The 18,841-nt window shown below is 43.8% G+C and overlaps 1 protein-coding gene across 4 annotated transcripts in view; it reads left to right on the forward strand.

The window, feature by feature from the left end:
- Positions 1-18,841, forward strand: part of Cacna2d3 (calcium voltage-gated channel auxiliary subunit alpha2delta 3) — a 918,594-nt gene that overhangs the window by 659,119 nt on the left and 240,634 nt on the right. For 3 of the 4 annotated variants that reach the window (XR_003846886.1, XM_008851835.2, XM_029555393.1), the window contains one exon: positions 8,214-8,231. The exons of the other annotated variant lie outside the window; for it this stretch is intronic. Coding sequence is in view for 2 of the 3 variants with exons in the window: in XM_008851835.2 (XP_008850057.1) it covers positions 8,214-8,231 (18 nt within the window). In the remaining variant the exon portion in view is untranslated. The remainder of the gene's footprint in view (positions 1-8,213; positions 8,232-18,841) is intronic. 4 annotated transcript variants of the gene reach the window in all.

Below are 18,841 nucleotides of genomic sequence, written 5' to 3' on the forward strand. Positions count from 1 at the left end.
TCCTCTCTCCTTCCTTCCTTCCTTCCTTCCTTCCTTCCTTCCTTCCTCCTTCCCTCCCTCCTCCTTCTCAACTCCCTTCTGTCCTTCTGCCTTCTTCCTCACTTCCTCTTCTCCCTACCGTTTCCTTCTTTAATTCCTTCCTCTCTCCCTTTTACATCCTCTCTGTTCCTCCTACATCCTTCTTCCTTCTCCTCCCCTTCCTTTTCCTTTCCATTCCTTCCTCCTCCTGCTCATTTTTTCCTCTCTTCGTTCTCTTTTTATTTCTTTTCTGGTCTTTTTTCTTCCTTTCCTTTTCCCTCTCTGCCCTCTGATAAATGTGTGCTGAATTCTTGCCCAGCCCTGATCTTCCCCCTAGAGTTCTAGAGTGAGTAAGATAGCTCTGGGCCCTGGATGGGTCCTGAATTCTTAGGTGGAGAAGTAAAAAGCAGGTAAGCAAGGGGACAGAGGGATTTCAGAATGTACTGTGTGCATTGCAAGAGCATGCAAGCTGAGAAAGCATGGCATAGAAAGACACTCAAGTAGAGAGGGGTACCTTGTAAGAAGAGGGACCATCAGAGCTTAGATCTGAATGATGAATGTGGCTCAGTGAGGGGGTTTGAGACTTGACATGGGATGTGGAGAGGCACTGGCCAGTCAGAAGAAAGTGTCACATAAAGACCTGATGTGTCACTGATGAGGCCCGAACAATGGGCTGGCAAATGCCAGGCTTATGCTTTGTAATCATTCTGGATGCAAAGTGGAGAATTAGGGGCCGGGATTTGGAGGTCAGACTGCAACTGAGGAGCCCAGCTAAGCAGCAATGGTGGCTTGGCGTAGAGTGACAAAAATGGTTGTAGGTGGGCAGAACTACCAATACCAATCTTAGCTCTTTAAAGAGTGTCCTTTCCTTGGCGCTGGTTTGGAGTCTGAACCAATCCACAGACCTTCCTCTGCTTTGCAGAAAAGCTGAGTTCTTTATACACACTACCTGATAAGAAGGAGTGGACAAGTATAAATGCCTGCATCCACACAGGGAAAGAACTGAACACACGGAAGCTTTGCAGCAAGCTGGGAGTTATTGCTCATTCATAAGACCTTAGGCAAAGGGCCAGTTTTGCAAATGGAATCAGCATATGTAGGCCAGGCTCTTTTTAAAACACAGTTGGCAGGAAGATGCCTTGTTTCCTTCTCCATCTTTACATACTGCATAATGAAATGTGTTGTTTTGATCAATAGATCTTTAACGGGCGTTTTTATTTTTGAAAGAGAGGCTGTGTAACTATGGAGCTTCATTGAAACAGAGGGATAGATGTCCCTATGTCCCTACAGCCCCCCCTCAGGGGCTCTGTGTGAAGTGGAAACAGAGTCAATGAGGAGAGCTGAAACAAAGCCCTCCTGTCTCCTCAGTTCAGAAAGGTCTCATTTAGAAATACCTTGTTTATCATCATCTCAGGACTTGGCCTGTACGGGGAGGCCCTTCTGCCTCCCCTCCTGCTCCTCCAGACCTCAACTCGTAGATAGTCCTTGAAGTCCACCATTCCTCTGCCAGCACGCACTCCTCAGGGGACCTCATCCACCTGTCCACAGTCACTAAGGTCCTCCCTGGGCTTGAACTCCTTATCCAACTACCTCCCCTCCTCCTCCGCCTACAAGCCCAGGAGAGACAAAACTGAATTCCAGGTATTTCCATCAAATATGCTTTTCCCATAGTCATCAACTTTTCAGTTGTGCCATTAAAAAAACTTTCAGTAAACAGTAGTACCATTAAACAACAGCAATAATAACAAAAAATAAAACCTTGCCCGTGAAGCACTCCTGATACCTCCTCTTACTCTGGTGCCCAGTGCTTCATCTCCAGTCTCACACCTACCTGGGACAGACCATCCCCCAGCAGCACCCCGATCCAGCTCTTTACCAGCTCTAATGTCTATCACTCCATTGCCTCCTCACGGGCCTCAGATCCAGTTTTTGCTGCTTTCTATGTGACCCTATAATTTCATCATCTGAAAAATTGGGGTGATGAAACAGCTTCCCTAATAAGGTTGCTCTGAGTTTTCAGTTAGTTACAAGGGACTTCGAATAGTGGTTCGCATGTCATAGCTGTGATTATCACATCACTGCTGCTGCCCATAGCATCCTAGCACGTAACTACTGCATTAGCCACTCTTCTGTTGCTGTGATAGAAACGCCATGACCAAGGGAACTTATAAAAGGAAGAGTTTATTTGAACTTATGGTTCCAAAAGGGCTCAAGAGTCCCTCGTGGTGGGGAGGCATGGCTGCAGAAGTGACTGGAGGAGGGCCTGAAGCTAAGCTCTCACATCTTCAAGCAGGTACAGGAAGCAGAGTGTTACTGGAGATCTGGTCAGGATTAAGAACTCCCTAAGCCCATCCCCAGTGACGTGCTTCCTCCAGCATGGCCACACCTTCTAAGACCTCCCAAAACAGCATCACCAACTGGGAACAAATGTCCAAATACTTGGAGCCTGTGGGGGACATTCTTATTTAAACCACCTCAGCTACTATCCTCAAGAGAGTCTGTAGCCATCACATACATCTTTTTTCCTGGGAGCAGGACGAGTATGTTTTTCTAAGGAAGCTATTTGGAAAGTCTACACAAAAGTGTGCCTCGCTGACACCAGCTGAATTCACTTAGTCACACCTGTCTCTACTAGGGTCACCAAATGTGCCTGAAAGTTAGGATTCTGTTGCCCAAAACAAAAGGCAGAATGGTAGTTACTGCAAGTGGCAGTAGCTATCCCATGAATGGACAGCATATGACATTGGAAGGCATGATGGAAGGGTAGGACGTGGGAGGTAACGCAGGTTTCTTTGAGCCAGAATGACTGGTGTTGTGTCACTTTTCCTAGGGAGATGAGAATAAACATCTGCTCATCCAAGATAAGGAACCAAGGACAGGCCGATGTTACTCTTTCACCAAATTCCAACTTGATGAACTAATGAGTCTATTGGAGCTCCAGGAGCATGGGTGTCTGAAAGGAAGCCACTTCACCAAAGACACAGCGCAGCATGCTCCCAACACCCGCAGCCCTAGGTCTCTCTGCATGATTTGTAAGCAACCTGACAGGTCAGAGAGGCATCTCCTCTCCCCAGCAGTCTCTTCTATATCCTTGGGGAAGGGCCTTGAGAATCTTGTTTATTTTGGGAACTGAGACTTTTGAGTTGTTTGCTTCCTGAGTCTCATGAACTTCCCTCTTCCCTCCTGGAGGAAATCTTTCAGTTGGGAAGAAATTGGCACATAACAACTGGAGAAGTGGGTATTTCCCAGGCGCAGGGGGAGGGTGAAGAAAGAGCAGGGCTGAGTGTCAGTGACAGCAGAGGATGCGGTAATACCCATGGTGCATCAGAGACAGAGCTATGTACTGAGAAGCACAGTGGGCCCCATAGAGACCCTTCCCTAAGGAGTAGAAAAGGCCTCAGTTCCCCTTTACTCGTGTGGATATGCTCCTGTTAAATGGCCTGTGAAGTGCACAAGTCTTCAGCGTCTTGGCTTCAATCTGGTTCTGTTTGTTCTGCAGGAGAGACAGCACTGTGGGTAGATCCGAGTGGGTGTGGTGGGGAGACGGGGAGACTTGACTTGGAATTCGAACATTTCCTGGCTTGGTTGACTGTCACAGTTAGCTTTAACCGTCAACTTGGCACAGCCTAAAGGGAGAAGGGAGTCTCATTTCAGGGACTGCTCACATCACACAGGCCTGTGGGATTGTCTTCATTTCTAATTGACATAGGTTAGAAGGTTCCAGTCCACTGTGGGCAGCACCATTCCCTGGACATGTGCTTCTTCCAGAGCATCTAAGAAAGCTAACTAAGGGGCTGGAGAGATGGCTCAGCCATTAAGAGCACTGACTGCTCTCATAGAGGACCCGGGTCGATTCCCAGCACCCACATGGCGGCTACGAACCATCCTTAACTCCTCCAGTTCCAGGGGAATCTGAAGCCCTCTTCTGACCTCTGCAGCATTGCAGGACATGGGTGAACTCACATACATGCAGGCAATACACTCATAGACATAAAATAAAAATAATAAAAAAGAGAAAGGTAACTAAGCCTGAACGTGAGTGAACCAGCAAGCAGTGTTCCTCTGTTTTCTGCTTCAAGTTCCTGTTTGAGTTCCTGACTTCCCTCAGAGATGGACTATAACCTGTAAGCTAAAATAAACCCTTTCCTCCTTTAAGCTGCTTGTGGTCAGAGAATTTTATCACAGCCACAGAAATGTAATTGGACCAGTGACCTTGAGGAGGTGCTGGACCACCCTAACTATTGTATGCTTCCTAATCTGTAAATGGAAAATGATATTAATATCTGACCCATTTGTGGTCAGATACAGCTGGTATTTAGCCAAGCAGATGATCCCTAGAGAGTGTTCTATAAACAGACCCTTCACTCTTACTGCTGTCACTGTATCTCCATCCTCGTCTCCCTCTCCTGATAGATACAACCTGAGTCTTTCTGGGTTCCAATAGGATGGGTTACATTAAATCTCTTCTGTATCCAGATTATCCTAGACATGTACAGGCCCACAGCAGACTCAGAAGGAAGAGCCTCAGCAGTGAAGAAATAAAGGGACGTCTCTCTGAGGGTCGCATGAGGAAGAGGTGCTTTGGGGCTCGTATAACACACATTTGTGGGCAGTGAGATGACAGCACATGTGCACAGATATGCAAGTGGTATGCAAGAGCCTGAAAGGCTCATGTCTGTCCTAGAAGTGATGTTTTTTCTTCTCTTGAAAGCCATCAACTTGGTTTATCAACATGTAGTGGGGAAGAGTACAGCTTAAAGGCAGTTTTCCAAGTTTCCTTACCCTGGTATCAGCCCTGGGTTTATCTAGTGTATATATATATATGCATACCTTCTATGGAGGGTGCCAGTCACAGTTGTGTGAATGTCAAATACATGGACTAGGTATAACCAGGTTGCTAGATAAAGCTGGCTAACTTCTCTCCTGGAGGAGTCCTAGCCATATACAGAGAGAGATGAAACATTATCTAGCAATTACTGCAAAGAAAAATGAAATAAGATCTTAAGTTATCTTGTTCAAGGATGTGTTTTGCCCCTCCCTGACTCTTACCCACAGTATATATTGCTGATAGGCTAAAATATTCTTTCCAGTGAAATCCAGACATAATTTCAGAGTCCTTCTTAACACTGCCTGCAGACAGTGCTTAGCTAGGAAGTCCAGATGTCCTTGAGTCAAACCTATTGGGCCAGCCAAGACCTGGTTCATTTTCTAACTATCCACTAGTCTTCCTTTTTTACAGAAGTGCACACTGGTCAAAGGTCAGACAGTACGTGCCTTGGGACTCCAGTGACAGGACAAGTGGGTCCAGTGTCCTGCTGATCTGGCTCCCAGTTCCAGGCTCTGTGTGTCACTCATGAGCACTGACTGAATGATGACTCCCAAGCAGTAGCATTATGACTACAGATGATCTGATCTAAATTTGTTATGTTCTATTCAGAAGCTCCTCCTCGAGGACCCACCTGCTTAGGGCATTGTAAGCTGTAATTTACGGTAGTTCAATGCTCCAATAGGAAACCTGCTTTTAGGTCTCATGAGTTATTTCTTGAGGAAAGTACATGTTTTGTGGAGAGTTTGAGGCCAGTCTTAAACTGAGGACATCACCACAAAGGCCTGGTCTCTTATTTTCCTTCCCAGCATTTCTTTTCATGTGCTTAAGTGAGTGCCTCTTTCTGAGCCTTGTTTCCTGTCTAACCAAGGTGAAACTTAACAAAAGGAGAAAGAAGGAGCAGCTACCCTGTCAGGGCCCTTAGGAAACCCAGCAGCCTGTGTGGGGCTTTGCTGTCTGTGGTATTTATCTATAATTCTCACAGTGGCCCCTGTACATTTCATATGCTAAAGACACAAATGCTTTCATTCCACAGTGTTCCTATGTCCAAGGTTTCTTTTCATTGTATGAAAAGATACTCAATATTTATTTTATATTGTACCTGCGGGAAGGGAGAACCATACCACACTGTGTGTGTGGGGGGGGTTAGAAGACAACTAGTGGAAGCTGTTTGAAGTCGTTTTTGTTCTTCTACCAAGTGGATCACGCTCAGGTTGTCAGAGCACCTTTACCCACTGAGCCGCCTTACTGGCCCCTCTTAATAAATCTCCTTTTCTTGGGAAGCTCTGAAGGAATGTATGCATTTCCTTTGCTCGTAATTAGAGCCCCAATGAAGAAGAAGGAATCAGAAAAACACGCCTGTGCTATCTTCTTAGACAGGGAGAGCGGTTTGGGAGAAGAATTGGGAATGGAGTGTTGGGGGTCCTGATCCGCTTTCTGTGGCATTCCCATTTTCAATTTGGGGACATCGCGCCACATCAAGTCACGTTCTTTATTTGGGTTGGCCTTACCCCCTTCTCTGGGCTCCACCCACAGGGACCAGGCTTACGACAGTTTTATGGGAATACTGATCTTAACCTTCTTCCCAAAGTGAAAGAAAGAGAAAGGGAAAGAGCTAAATGGTACCCCAGTAGGGTGTCCTGGTCAGTTGTCTTGCATCTTCTAGAACTTCTGGATTTGGTCTAGAGAGACAGCAGGTGTCCAGGTCTGCTTTCAATTGCTGTGATAAAAACACTGACCAAAACCAACTTGGAGAGGAAAGGGTTTATTTGGCTTACGGCACAACCCATCATCAAGGGAGGCCAAGGCAGGAACTCAAAACAAGAACCTGGAACACAGACCACAGAAGAATGCTGCTTACTGGCTTGCTCCACTGGCTAGTACTCAGCCTGCTTTTTTATACAACACAGGCCCACTTGCCCAGGATGGCACCACCCACAGTGGGCTGGACCCTCCGATATCACTCAACAGTCAAGAAAATGCCCCACAGATATGAACCACAGGGCCGTCCAATGGAGGCAATTCCTGCAGTTGAGACTTCTTCACCCAGCTGTGTCAAGTTGACAACTGAAGCTATCCAGTATAATGGGGCTCTATAGGCATAATTCTCCGGTGTTAGAGGTTTTTATTGATTGTGGGTTAAGTCAGTGTAACCCACAGCTACAATTTATGATTAATGGGACCCAAAACATACCACCTCTAAATTCCATTCCATTTTATCTATACTTTGGAGGTACCTAGTACTGGATTGCTACAATTTGATGGGAAATGCAGATAAAAGAGTTAAACATAGTGGCTGGTGGCAAGTTCACACTCGAAAGATGTCAGTCTTTGCGTTGGAAAGCTAAGACTCCTTGGTGTCTAGTTCCTAGAGTGGGCATTGAATACAAGGATAGTGGTAATCTCATGCTAGATTAGAAAAGTGCTTTTCAAACATAGCACAGAAAATGGCAGTCACAATGTGGTGGTATGAAACCATAACTTAGAATTTCAACATAGAAAACTAGACGAGCAGTCTCACGAGTGTTCCTCTTTGACTGTATACCTATTAACTTAAGTTCTGTGCTTATACCATTGGGAAGTGGTTATGTCTTCTTTTACGGATTGATTGTTCTTTCATTGTGCTGAGTATATCAGCTTTATTTTAGATCTTCAAATCTGTGTGTATGCTTCCTTAACCACGAATAAAGGGAATAGCTAATGTGCTTCAAAGCGAGGAAAACTGCCTTTAAAAACACAACATTTTTCTGGCAATCTTATTTTTATGGATAGTAGGGTGTTACTATCTCCATGTTACTGAGATACAAGCTGGATAATCCTTTGTTGTGGGAATCCCCTGTGCTATCGTGTGTACAGGGGCTAGCCTGTACACTGTAGAATATTTCTCAGCACCCACTTGAGGTCCACAGCTCCTCCTCCTCCTCCTCCTCCTCCTCCTCCTCCTTCCCCACCCCCCCAGTCCTGAAAACCCAGAATGCCACCAGGTTCCCCAGGTGAGAGTGCTGGCGGTGGGGGGTTGATGGGGGGAAATAGCTAGGTCATGGAGCTGGGCCTTTGGTCCTCTGGACAGAACTTCAGGCCCAACTTCGCAGGAGCTTTCCAAAGTGCTTTGGTCATGAAGATTCCCAGATAACCTGCTACAAAAGCCACAGAATGCCTATTGACACCACAAATTTAGATGGCGCATTGAACAATCAGGGCTGTAGCTTTAATTTGGACAGTGACGGGATGAATTTGATTTTATTCATTTTCCTCCAGTTTTTAGTCTTCGTAGTTTCTCGCGGCAGCACAACGAAGGTTTACAGTTGACTTCCTATATAACGATTCTGTTTTTTTTTTCTTTTTGTTTGTTTCTTTCCCTGTGTTTCAGCTCCCTCAGGCTCAAAAGGTAACCTCTTTTCTGTCCCATCCCAATCATTCCAGAACTCAGTCATGCATGTTTTCATGGTGTTGTGCATCTGACACTGTTCATGACCAGTGAAATGGTTTTCCTCCTACAGTTTCACAACCTCAAAGTCAAGCAGGAACATAGAGACCCTTAGACTGTGTCCACTTCCTCCCCTCATTACCTTAATTCCACCAAAGAGCCCTCCTATGACCAGAGCTTGAGGAGTGAATCTATGCCCAAGCATTTTCCTTAGAACTGACAAATTTATATGTGTGTGTGTGTGTGTGTGTGTGTGTGTGTGTGTGAAACACAGCATTCTAGGATAATCTCCCAGGGAGATGGTAAACACAACCAATTAGTAAGGCCTAGTGGCCAATCTTAAATTCCGGACCCCAAACTGGAATCTCTGAAACCCCCATAGGTTTAATTAATTACCAATCTAGCCATCTAGCTACTGTCCTTGTCTCTACCCATAATACCCAGAGAACAGTTCCTGCCAATGGCCAGACCCTTTCACTGGTCTTCATTATGTTTCTGAGATGAGCTCGTTCCACCACCTAGAATGTTCTCCGTACAGAAAGATGCTATAGCATTACAGAGATGGCTTTGCTGTGTTGTCCTCTGGGCATGCCCTTATGTCCTGAGGACAGTTATGGTATAAAAAACGTCATGCTGCGCCTGCTGCATTATTCTCATGCATTTCATGAACATAAGCAAGTCTTCTGGAAGGCACAGCACTTTCTGGAGACCAGATGTGAGTTAGTTTCATTTCAAGAGTGAAGATACAGCACCACCGTGAAATTGGAGCAGCATCTTGAGGCTTCCACGTCGGAGCAGGGATGATTCGGTTCCTCCTCATTGATATAGTGCACAACTGTTGAACAAAAGGCAGTCTGTTCAGACCATATGGACAACCAGAGGCCTAGAAATCATTACACAATTACTCAAATATATCTGAGATATTTAAACAAGGCGAGACATGCTAGTGTGTGACTTGGCTTGTGGCGATGTTTGACTACACTTCAATGCCGTCACACGAGGACTGAACACTTCATTAAAAGTTAAAGTATTTGAGGATAGCATCAGCTTCCAGAGTAAATACATGGTCAGAATCCCAAATTGTTTGGAAAGTTCCATGTCTTTGATAGGACATGCTTTCTTAATTGCCCACATTTGAAAAAAAAAATTGTAAAGACATTTAAAAATCCAGTGCTCAAAAATGGACCAACTTCAGTTTCCTGGCATTCAGCCATCACAGATCCACTGATCCATACACAAAAGCATTTCTGTTGTAGAAGATTCCTTAAGAACTGGAGGTTCTATCATTCACATAATTTAAAACGAAGTCCAAACAAATCACCACAAGTCGGTAAGAAGGACACTTCCCAGCTCTGTGATTCTCCATAGCACTTACCTCATTGTATTCATTCCTTCTGTCATCGTTTATCGACTCATCACCCATCCCACAAAGGGGAACATGTTACTGTCATGGAAAGCCGAGTCAAGCCAGCTCCCTGAGCTGCTTGCCCAGTTCTTACCCCTTCTCCTGCAGATGGCAGACACTTGGAGGATCATCTTCCAAAGATTTATTTAACAAGGAATGGCTCTACCTTCCATTCTCAGCATGCCTCTGTATGGTCTTTTTTTCCTACTAAAATAGAGAAGGTATTTAAAAGGTTTTGGATTGGGGGTGGGTAGGTTGGATGGACCCTGGGATGGACTATTGGAGAGAAAGAAGTTGATTAGAAAAGTTAGTAATGCCATAGGCAGAGAGGCAAGAGTCAGGCTCTGAGGAGATCTCAGGCCCCAGAAACAGCGATGAACACTGAGGCAGGGTCTCTGAAGAGAGGTATCAGATCCCACATGGCAGAAGTGAGGTCTCTTCTTATATCTTTCTGGAGATGGGCGAGGTTTCAGAGAATAAGGCTTCTCTGATCTGGAGGCTGGAGGCAGGGAAAGGATTGGGTCTTGGCCCCATGGAGTCTGTTAGTGAGGGACTCACAGTGTCTCAGCAGAGTGCTGAGTGCCCGTCCACATCTGTGAAAGGGGAAAAGCCACTACAAAGTACTGTGGCTTCAACAGCATCAGGAGGTTACAATCTATAGAGCTCCAACAAGTATTTGATTTAGTCCCTGATGCTCCAAGCAGATCTAGGGCACGTGCATATGGGAGGTTCTGGTGGTTTGGGACCTTGTTTTCAGATTGGTGGTCCTGACCTAAACCTAACAAATAATTCAGAAATAGCAAAAGAGCCCAGCAGATATGTGGTGACCCCCCCATAGTTTTTTAGTCACTCTTGCATTCAAGGACTACACCTCCTCCACAGAATTAGAAATAGCGACTGGATTTAACACCCTAACATAGCAAAGATGGTCAGGGTCCATTGTTTGGAGAGATGTCTTTCGGTCGCCTCTAATATAACCCATCGATTTTGCCAACCTGGGCGTGATTATAATGAGTAATTTGCAAACCCAGATGTTTTTTGTTCTGTGGGTGAAAGGAAGCACCCCAGTCCCAGTGTCTTTGACTCCCTTTTCAGATGAGGTCCTGAGCACCTGCACTGGACCATACGCTGTCTGCATTTGTACTGTTTCTGTTGGAATGTGCCTTGGCAGCATCTCCAACTGTTTTCTCTAAAAATATTTTAAATAGTTATGTCTATGTAAACATGCTTATTTTAATCTCTTGGCTGATCTATGACTAAAAATGTCCAATTTGACTGTCCTTCTTGTTTGTAGAAACATTAAAGATCGTTGCCTCTAAGGTATGGTTTTCAAGATTTTAATATTGAGGGTATTCCAAAATGTCTCTTCTTCTAGATTATGATACCAATTTTTTAGAACAAGAGTTTGAGGGGTAAAAAAAATCATTTTGTTTGTCTTTGCCTATAATTGCTTAGTACCTCCAAGTTAATTCTTAGCTTTATAAATTTTATCCCTTGATGAAACATCAGGATATCAATAGCTGTTGTTGCATGCAAAGAACATTGAACACTTTTACCTGATATGGAGGTGACACCATAGATTATTAGAGCAATTCAAGTCTGACCCCTTCCATCATCATAAACTCATTCTTTTAAAAATATTTATTATATATATGAGCATTTGCCCTGCATGTATGTAGGTGTATCACATGCATATAATGCCCATGGAGAGAGAAGAGGGCATCAGATCCCCCCTGGAACTGGAGTTACAGATGGTTGTGAGCTGCCATGTGAGTGATGGGAACTGAATCCAGGTCCTCTGAAAGAGCAGCCAGGGCTCTTAACTGCTGGTTCATCTTTCCAGCCTCACAAACCCATTCTTCCTGGTGGAAGTTGAAGTAGTTTCTCCAGTGGAATGACTGTCCTTGAAATCTAGGAAAAGAGGTCCATGTGATCAAGGTCCATGTGACCAGAAGATCGCATAGGATACCCCAGAGCTACAGGAGGTTGTGAGCTGCCATATAGGTGCCAGGAACCAAACCCAGGTCCTCTGTGAGAGCAGCAAGTGCTCTTAGCCACCGAACCATCTCTCCAGGCCCACTGTGTAGTTGATTAATCCTTTTATCATGACCTTGAAAGTCTGATCAGGAAATTGTGTGGGTTTCCTGTCCGGACACTAGCACCTTGTCCCTTCATTTTCTGCCTCATTCATGGAACTCTGGAATTTGCCAAAGACCTTTTCTTGACACTTTCTTAGGTGTTCTGACCTGCTTGGCTGTGTGTTAGTTAATAACAGCCTAAGAATTCTGAGGAGGCATAAACATTTTTCTCAAAGCCATAGTTAAAACAAACCACATCTCTAATCCTGTTTGGAACAGCAGTTGATGCATTCAGGGCTGTGCAATATGGCAAGATGATTCCTGTTTAATAGCCTACCACGTGTTGTGTTTCCTGTTAGAAACAGCTTAACTTGCCTTCTTGAGCAAACACAGCAGGGTTCAAGATCTGTTGTTCTATGCCTGCTGTGATATTCTGTGCTGCTGAACTTGTATGATGACTCAGAGAGCATAAATTAACTTCTTAAATGGAGGTAGAGTTTGGATGTTTCTCTCAGGATAAAATATTTATTAATCTCCTCATACCCTCAGGTAAACGGAGCCCTAAATCCATTGCATTTTCTTTGTTCCTTGTTTATAGTGTATTGAAGAAGGATAAATTGAAGCATTCTTTTGTCTAAAGTTTTTCCTTCATATTTGAGGGAATAAGTAAACAAATATATTTGAGGGAATAAATGGAAATGTTTCTTTATCTAAAGAAACTGCCTGTCTGTTTTTCCTTCCTCCCTCCTCTCCCTTCCTTCCTTTCCTTCCGTTCCCCCTCTCTTCCCTCCCTCCCTTCCTCCCTCTCTCCCTCCTTCCCCCTTCCTTTCTTGACCCTTCTCTGTTTCTCTCCTCCCTCCCTCCCTCCCCTCCTTTCACTCTTTCATTTATCCTTATCTGTTCTGTAGTAGAATGTGGCCAATCTATTGCCTCAGTATAATTGACTTTCAGCAATTGCAAAACATCATTTGTCCTTGGGTCTTTACTTTGAACTATTGAATCAACTGCCACAGAACACAGAAAACAGAAAATTTGGAAAGCTGCTGATTCACAGAGCTGTGGGTCCAGTGAGTTCAGTGTTCCACTGCAGTTACTTAACCAGCTACACAGATGCAAATGAAATGTACCAGGAAGAGGGATAACCCTCTCTGCTTGCTTCTGGCTCACGACTCATTTGTTCCTCCTTCACTAGCTTTTCGTGTGAACAGTTGCATCTTATTTCGATAATGCTGCCTCTGTCCATGCTGTTTGCTCTTTTACAGGGACATACACGGAGAATCTTTATAGTCATTCCCAAACTGAGGATGCTCTGATTAACCTACTCAGCCTAAAGGATGGCAGCAGCACATGGGAGTCTAAATTATCCATTATGAAATCTGGTGTGTGAGTAAGGGGAGTCAGCCCCTCCCTGGCCACCTTGATGGACAGCACTGAAGTCTGAGTGATGATGTGTTACTCAGCCATGACAGTCACCAAACCAAATATGCTGTTCTCCATCAGCACTCTGTGTGTATGTGGCAGCCCTAGCAGGCACTACTGCCTCTGAGGAAGTGAAGTTTCCAGGTTTCACGTTCACGCATGTCTTAACTAACCCTTTTCCTGTGGCCCTGTGAACTCCATGTGTGAGACCTTACTGAATGAATGTTAGACACTCACATTGAAAGTGGGTTATTTCCTACTGGCCATGGTGGTTTACTCCTGTAATCCCAGCATCCAGGAGGTTGAGGCAAGCGGATTGCTGCAAATTTCAGGCCAGCTTGAGCTAGACAATGAGACCCTGTCTTAAAAACTCCAATCAGCCAGAGAAATAAAAACCAGAATAACAATATTCTCATTCAATCTCTCTCTCTCTCTCTCTCTCTCTCTCTCTCTCTCTCTCGCTCTCTCCTCTCTGTCTCTGTCTCTCTCCTCTCTCTGTCTCTGTCTATCTCTTTCTCTCCCCTCCCATCCTTTACTTTCTTCCCATACTGGGCATAGAGGCCAGGACGTCAGGCATATTAGCCAAGCATTCTCCCACTGAACTGTACCCCCAGCCCTCTTTGCTTTTAAAAAAAAATATTGGGGGCTGGAGAGATGGCTCAGCCGTTAAGAGCACTGACTGCTCTTGCAGAGGACCCGGGTTTGATTCCCAGCACCCACATGGCAGCTACAAACCGTCCTTAACTCCAGTTCTAGGGGAATCCGAAGCCCCCTTCTGACCTCCGCAGCATTGCACGACACGGGTGCACTCATACACATGCATTGTGAGACATGGTCTCACTCTATAGCCCAGGCTACCTTGAACTTGTAATCATCCTGAACATCATAGTCCCCTGCTGATAGACCAGCTGCTACTTACATCTCTTACTGAAAACAAATAATTTGTTATTATTAAGTAACTTTATAGCATACACCTAATTGTAGTCTAACCTCATTTTCATATTTATGTGAACGTTTAAATTATGTGCTATTCTTAGAATCCACATAAAAGCAAAGAAGTACTAGAGATTTAATTGAAATATGTTTTTAAAAAATTAGCGTTTGCACTATTATAGATAAAATATTGCCTGTGAGTGTCAAAACAAAACTTATAATTGGGTGCAACAACCCAATAATCTTTTCAGCAGATTCTAGCCCAAACCAGTCAGTGACTTGCAATTTTATTTATAGAAAGGAAAAGAAGAGCCAAAAATACTTAGAAATAGGAAAATAATTATGAAGTAAATAAACTTCCACAAGACAGGATATTAAAACCTTTGAAAAATCAGATCAAAAGGTGATCAGATACTAAAAGAAAATAAATCACATTTAAAATTGGAATATAGAATGTGGCATTTATGTGCATTTATATGAATAAATAGTTGAACAGTGGAAGTTCCTTGTGACAGGAAAATTTTGTTTTCTTAATACATTTCTATGGTTTGCAAATTTTATAGTGAACACAATATCACTTTTTTGGCATGTGTGTGCAGGCTGTGTGTGGGGGGTAATGTGTCTGTGTGTCTGTGGGGGGGGGGTGATGTGTCTGTGTGTGTGTCTGTGTCTGAGTGTGTGCGTGTGTCAGGAGGGTATGGTGTGTCTATGTGTCTGTGTGTGTGGGGGGTGATGTGTCTGTGTGTCTGTGTGTGTGTCTGAGTGTGTGAGTGTGTGTGTGGGGTGTTCTGTGTCTGTGTGTGTGTATGGTGTGGTGTGTCTATGTGTCTGTGCATGTGTCTGTGTGTGTGAGTCTGTGTGCGTGTATGTATCTGTCTATGTGTGTGTATGGCGTGGTGTATGTGTGTGTGTGTGTGTGTGTGTGTGTGTGTGTGTGTGTGTGCGCAGAGGCCAGAGGAGGACATTGCCTGTAATGTCTTCCTTTATGGCTCTCCTCCTTACTTTCTTTAGACAGGGTCTTTCATGAACCTGAAGATTGTCTGACTAGTGAATCCAGGTCCACCTGTCTTTTCCCTTCCAATACCACAGTTACAGGAACATGTCATCATGCTCAGCCTTTTTACATTGATGCTGGGGAGTCGACCTCAGGTCCTTGTGTGCTCTTACCCATTCAGACATCTGCCAAGGCCCTTCATTACTTATAATTCGTTAAATGAGATAGATTGACAGGAGTTAACCTAACAATTATTTATTGGGTTTAACTTTCCTCAGGGGGAAAAAGGGGGCGGGGTGGTATCCTAAACTCAGTTCTGACTCAGATGGGTGTAGGTTTTTAAACAGTGGATTATCTTGCATGGGACAATTCTTAAAATACCTGGGTTTGTAAATAACCTTTATTTCCTACTAGAAGGAGAAAACATTTATTTAAATAGTGAATCTAAGGCCAAGTCTATGTCCAATGCTTAGAACAGCCTAGGAATACATGAAAATGACAGGCATATAGTTGTACTCCGGGGATCAACTCCCCCACATTACATGCCTGTCTTGTACCTCTGAATAGGTGGAAGGGCTGCTTTGACTCAGGTGGGGAAGTAAAGTTGGCTATTTGGAAAGTGAACTGACTTGGCAGTCCTCCTCCAATTTTGCTCTAGAGGTAGATAGCCTGCCCTGTGCTTCAAGATGCCAAGTTCCTGGTCAGTCGGAGGCACACTTAAGTCTGGACACTTCTTCCCTTGGGCCTAGGGTAGCACAGTGGCTTTGTCATAATGGAATGGGAGGAGGAAACAACATTCTATAGGACTTTCTAAGGAGCGTGCAGAGTGCTTGCCCAGGGCCCTGAACTCCAAGTTCTCCATGAGTCATAGCACTGACCTCTGTAAGAACAGCACCATTACAGTAACTCTAGTAGCATCCTCCCTTTTATGGCAGCATGACTAATTGATAAGGTAATGGTAGAAATATCAATATAATTTGGTGCTCTTAAAAAAAACAGACACAAGAACTAGATTTGTATAAACCTGAAAAACTAAGAATTGATTTCAAAATCAATATCACAGAACTTTCTGGTCCCAAACAACCTTTAGTAGCTAAGAAAATCAGAGTCTGCTTTCAAACATTCTCATTGACCTAAAATATATGAATGCTTCCTGTTGATTTAAATCAAGCATAATAATGAAAGGGGATCCTCTGGAGGTGCTGGGTAACACAGACTCAACACTGGTGAAAGGAAGCCACCTTTTCTCTGGAAAGTTAAAGCAACAGCTCAATTAAAACGATGGGATTTTTAAAAATTGTCTTCATTTTTTTGTATTTAAATCTGTGAAGAAACACAAACACCTTTTTCTTCTGTGTGGACAGGAAGTAGGAGAGGGAGAGAAGCTACCAATTCTGTAACAGGACAGGGACATCATGACAGTGTCATGTCATCAACAATAGGGAAGGCTTGAAGGGGCATCTGAGGATGCACGGTGCTCTGATTGTTTTGTTTCCTGCAGATGGAATTCTGCAGGTCATTTTTATTGGCTTAAAGAAAATCTTAGATTCAAAGAACTGGAATACTATTTTGAAGTCACTTCTGTACTGATAGCCTTCGAACCCCTATACTCATCACATACACTATTGCGTTTTCTCATAAAAATGAAAGATTATGATCTCTGATTTCTGGTTGGTCAAGGTCCTGGAAATGTGTCATTTAAAGGACAACTATATGGAAAATATTTTAAAATATTTATTATGTGTATGTGTGTATACCTGACTATATGTAAGTGAACCACATGTGTATAGATCAGAAAAGGAAGTCAGAGCCCCTGAACTAGAGTTATAAGTGGTTGTTAGCTGCCATGTGGGTGCTGGGAACCAAACCTGGGTCCTCTGCAAGAGTACTAAGTGCTCTTAACCATTGAGCCATCTTTCTATTCCTCCATGTAATTACTATCTTAATGAAATGATTAAACCATAAGAATAGGTCCACTTGAGTTAGGAATGTGTTTTTTTCTGACTGGATTAGAGAGAGAGAGAGAACATTCAGAGATGCAGGGACAAATCAAAGTCAGTATAATTCAGTGATTGATTTGAAAATCAAATCTCTGGTAAAGTATAAATGTAATTTAAGATTGTATCAAATCAACGTGCATTCACCACCAGTGATTTAAATCTGTCTTCAATAGTCCTCAAAGAAGGGCATTTCTTTTGTGACGGATACAGCCAATGAAGGCCACAGTGACTCCAGAAAAGCACCCACTACTCACTCCTAGGTACGGCCTGCCTTTACGTCTCTTGTCATAATTTTTGATATAAAATAATGTCACAGAATTCATCATGTTCTGTTGCTTAATTGAGTCATACATCTGTTGGTTTGGCCATAGCACAGCTGCCCGACCCTTTGCCAAGTTATGTTATTTACCTGTCAGGTCCCTAGTTAACAGTGTACCTTGACTGCAAAGCCACATGTAGCCCAGTTCCATGAGAACTGAGAGGAAGGCTGTGGGTGAGCGACGGACACCGTGCCAAAGGACTCAACTGAAATCACTTCTGGGGGAAACTGGGGCAATTGCACAATTCCATAGAGCTGTGCTGTGACGAAGTTAAAAACAAAGCTAAATGTTTATCCCTTCCCAATTAACTCAAAGGATTTTGGGGAAAACTCAACCAAGTTTCATGAGGTAGAAAAATGTTGGGCAATGTCTAATGCCATGCTATGGGTTTTCTTTTTCCAGAAATGACTCATGGAATTGAACCACTTGCTGAGTCATGAGCTCTGTCTGTATGCCTGGATTGAACTCAACTCCTATTTTCACAGGCCTGGGATGTATTAGGTGACTTGGAGGTTGGGTGCTACTAAAGCATCTGTCCCTTCTTCCTGACTCCCTTCGTCCATAACAACTTCCTTCCCTCCATCCCAGCCTCTTTTAGTAGGCCTAGTCATCCTTAACCACCCCAGCTGCTTCCTGAACCACGATTAACTCTGAAGGCCATAAGGTTCTGTCATAAAACAAAGGAAAATCACTCATAGGATTTCTCATTGTGACTCAAACGGAGAGACCAACACAATTCAAATCCACTAGAATAATAAGAGAGTCTTAATGAAACTCATGAACTTCTCTCCCCTAACCTAGAAATGGTTCTTTCGGAACTGGTTACATTTGCCAGGCAGACTACGCACCACGCTAGGTGTTTGGGTGATCATTCCTTTAGTTGTTCCAAGAACTCTCAAGGGCTAGTCTTAGTCTAAGGCTGATTTATTTCATTGTTTCTTTTGCTGTATTCTGAGTTCCCAAAGGCAAAGCATGGCATTTGCCCTTGTAACCCCATACAGGAGTCTGAGGACAGCAGAATGATTTCTACTTGGGATCTGGCAACAGGTAGACTAAGCCTCAAATCTTCACTCTGCTGCCTTCTGTGATTATTTTATCTTCAATTCTGTTACCTGTTGAATGGGCACAGATGATTTGCAAAGTCTTTGCCAGGACTGCATTTAAGGCTATGTAGAGATTAAGCATTTGGGCAGTAAAGCCATGTTTATCAGTGGATATGCATAATTAGATGAAAGGGCAGATAGAGAGATGAAGTCAGAGAAAGATGGATGGATAAGGAAAAGTGATTCAAAAGATTGAGTAACCAGGTTGGTTTGCCTGAAGTCACGTGCTTAACTAGGCTGCTTTAAAACAATAAGTCCTCTTCCTTTATTTCTGTGGCACGGGCTACACAGCATCGAACTTTTGCTTCTGTCAGCAGCA

This window comes from Nannospalax galili, unplaced genomic scaffold, assembly GCF_000622305.1.
Source record: "Nannospalax galili isolate Female #2095 unplaced genomic scaffold, S.galili_v1.0 scaffold485, whole genome shotgun sequence".
NCBI classification, from domain to species: domain Eukaryota; kingdom Metazoa; phylum Chordata; class Mammalia; order Rodentia; family Spalacidae; genus Nannospalax; species Nannospalax galili.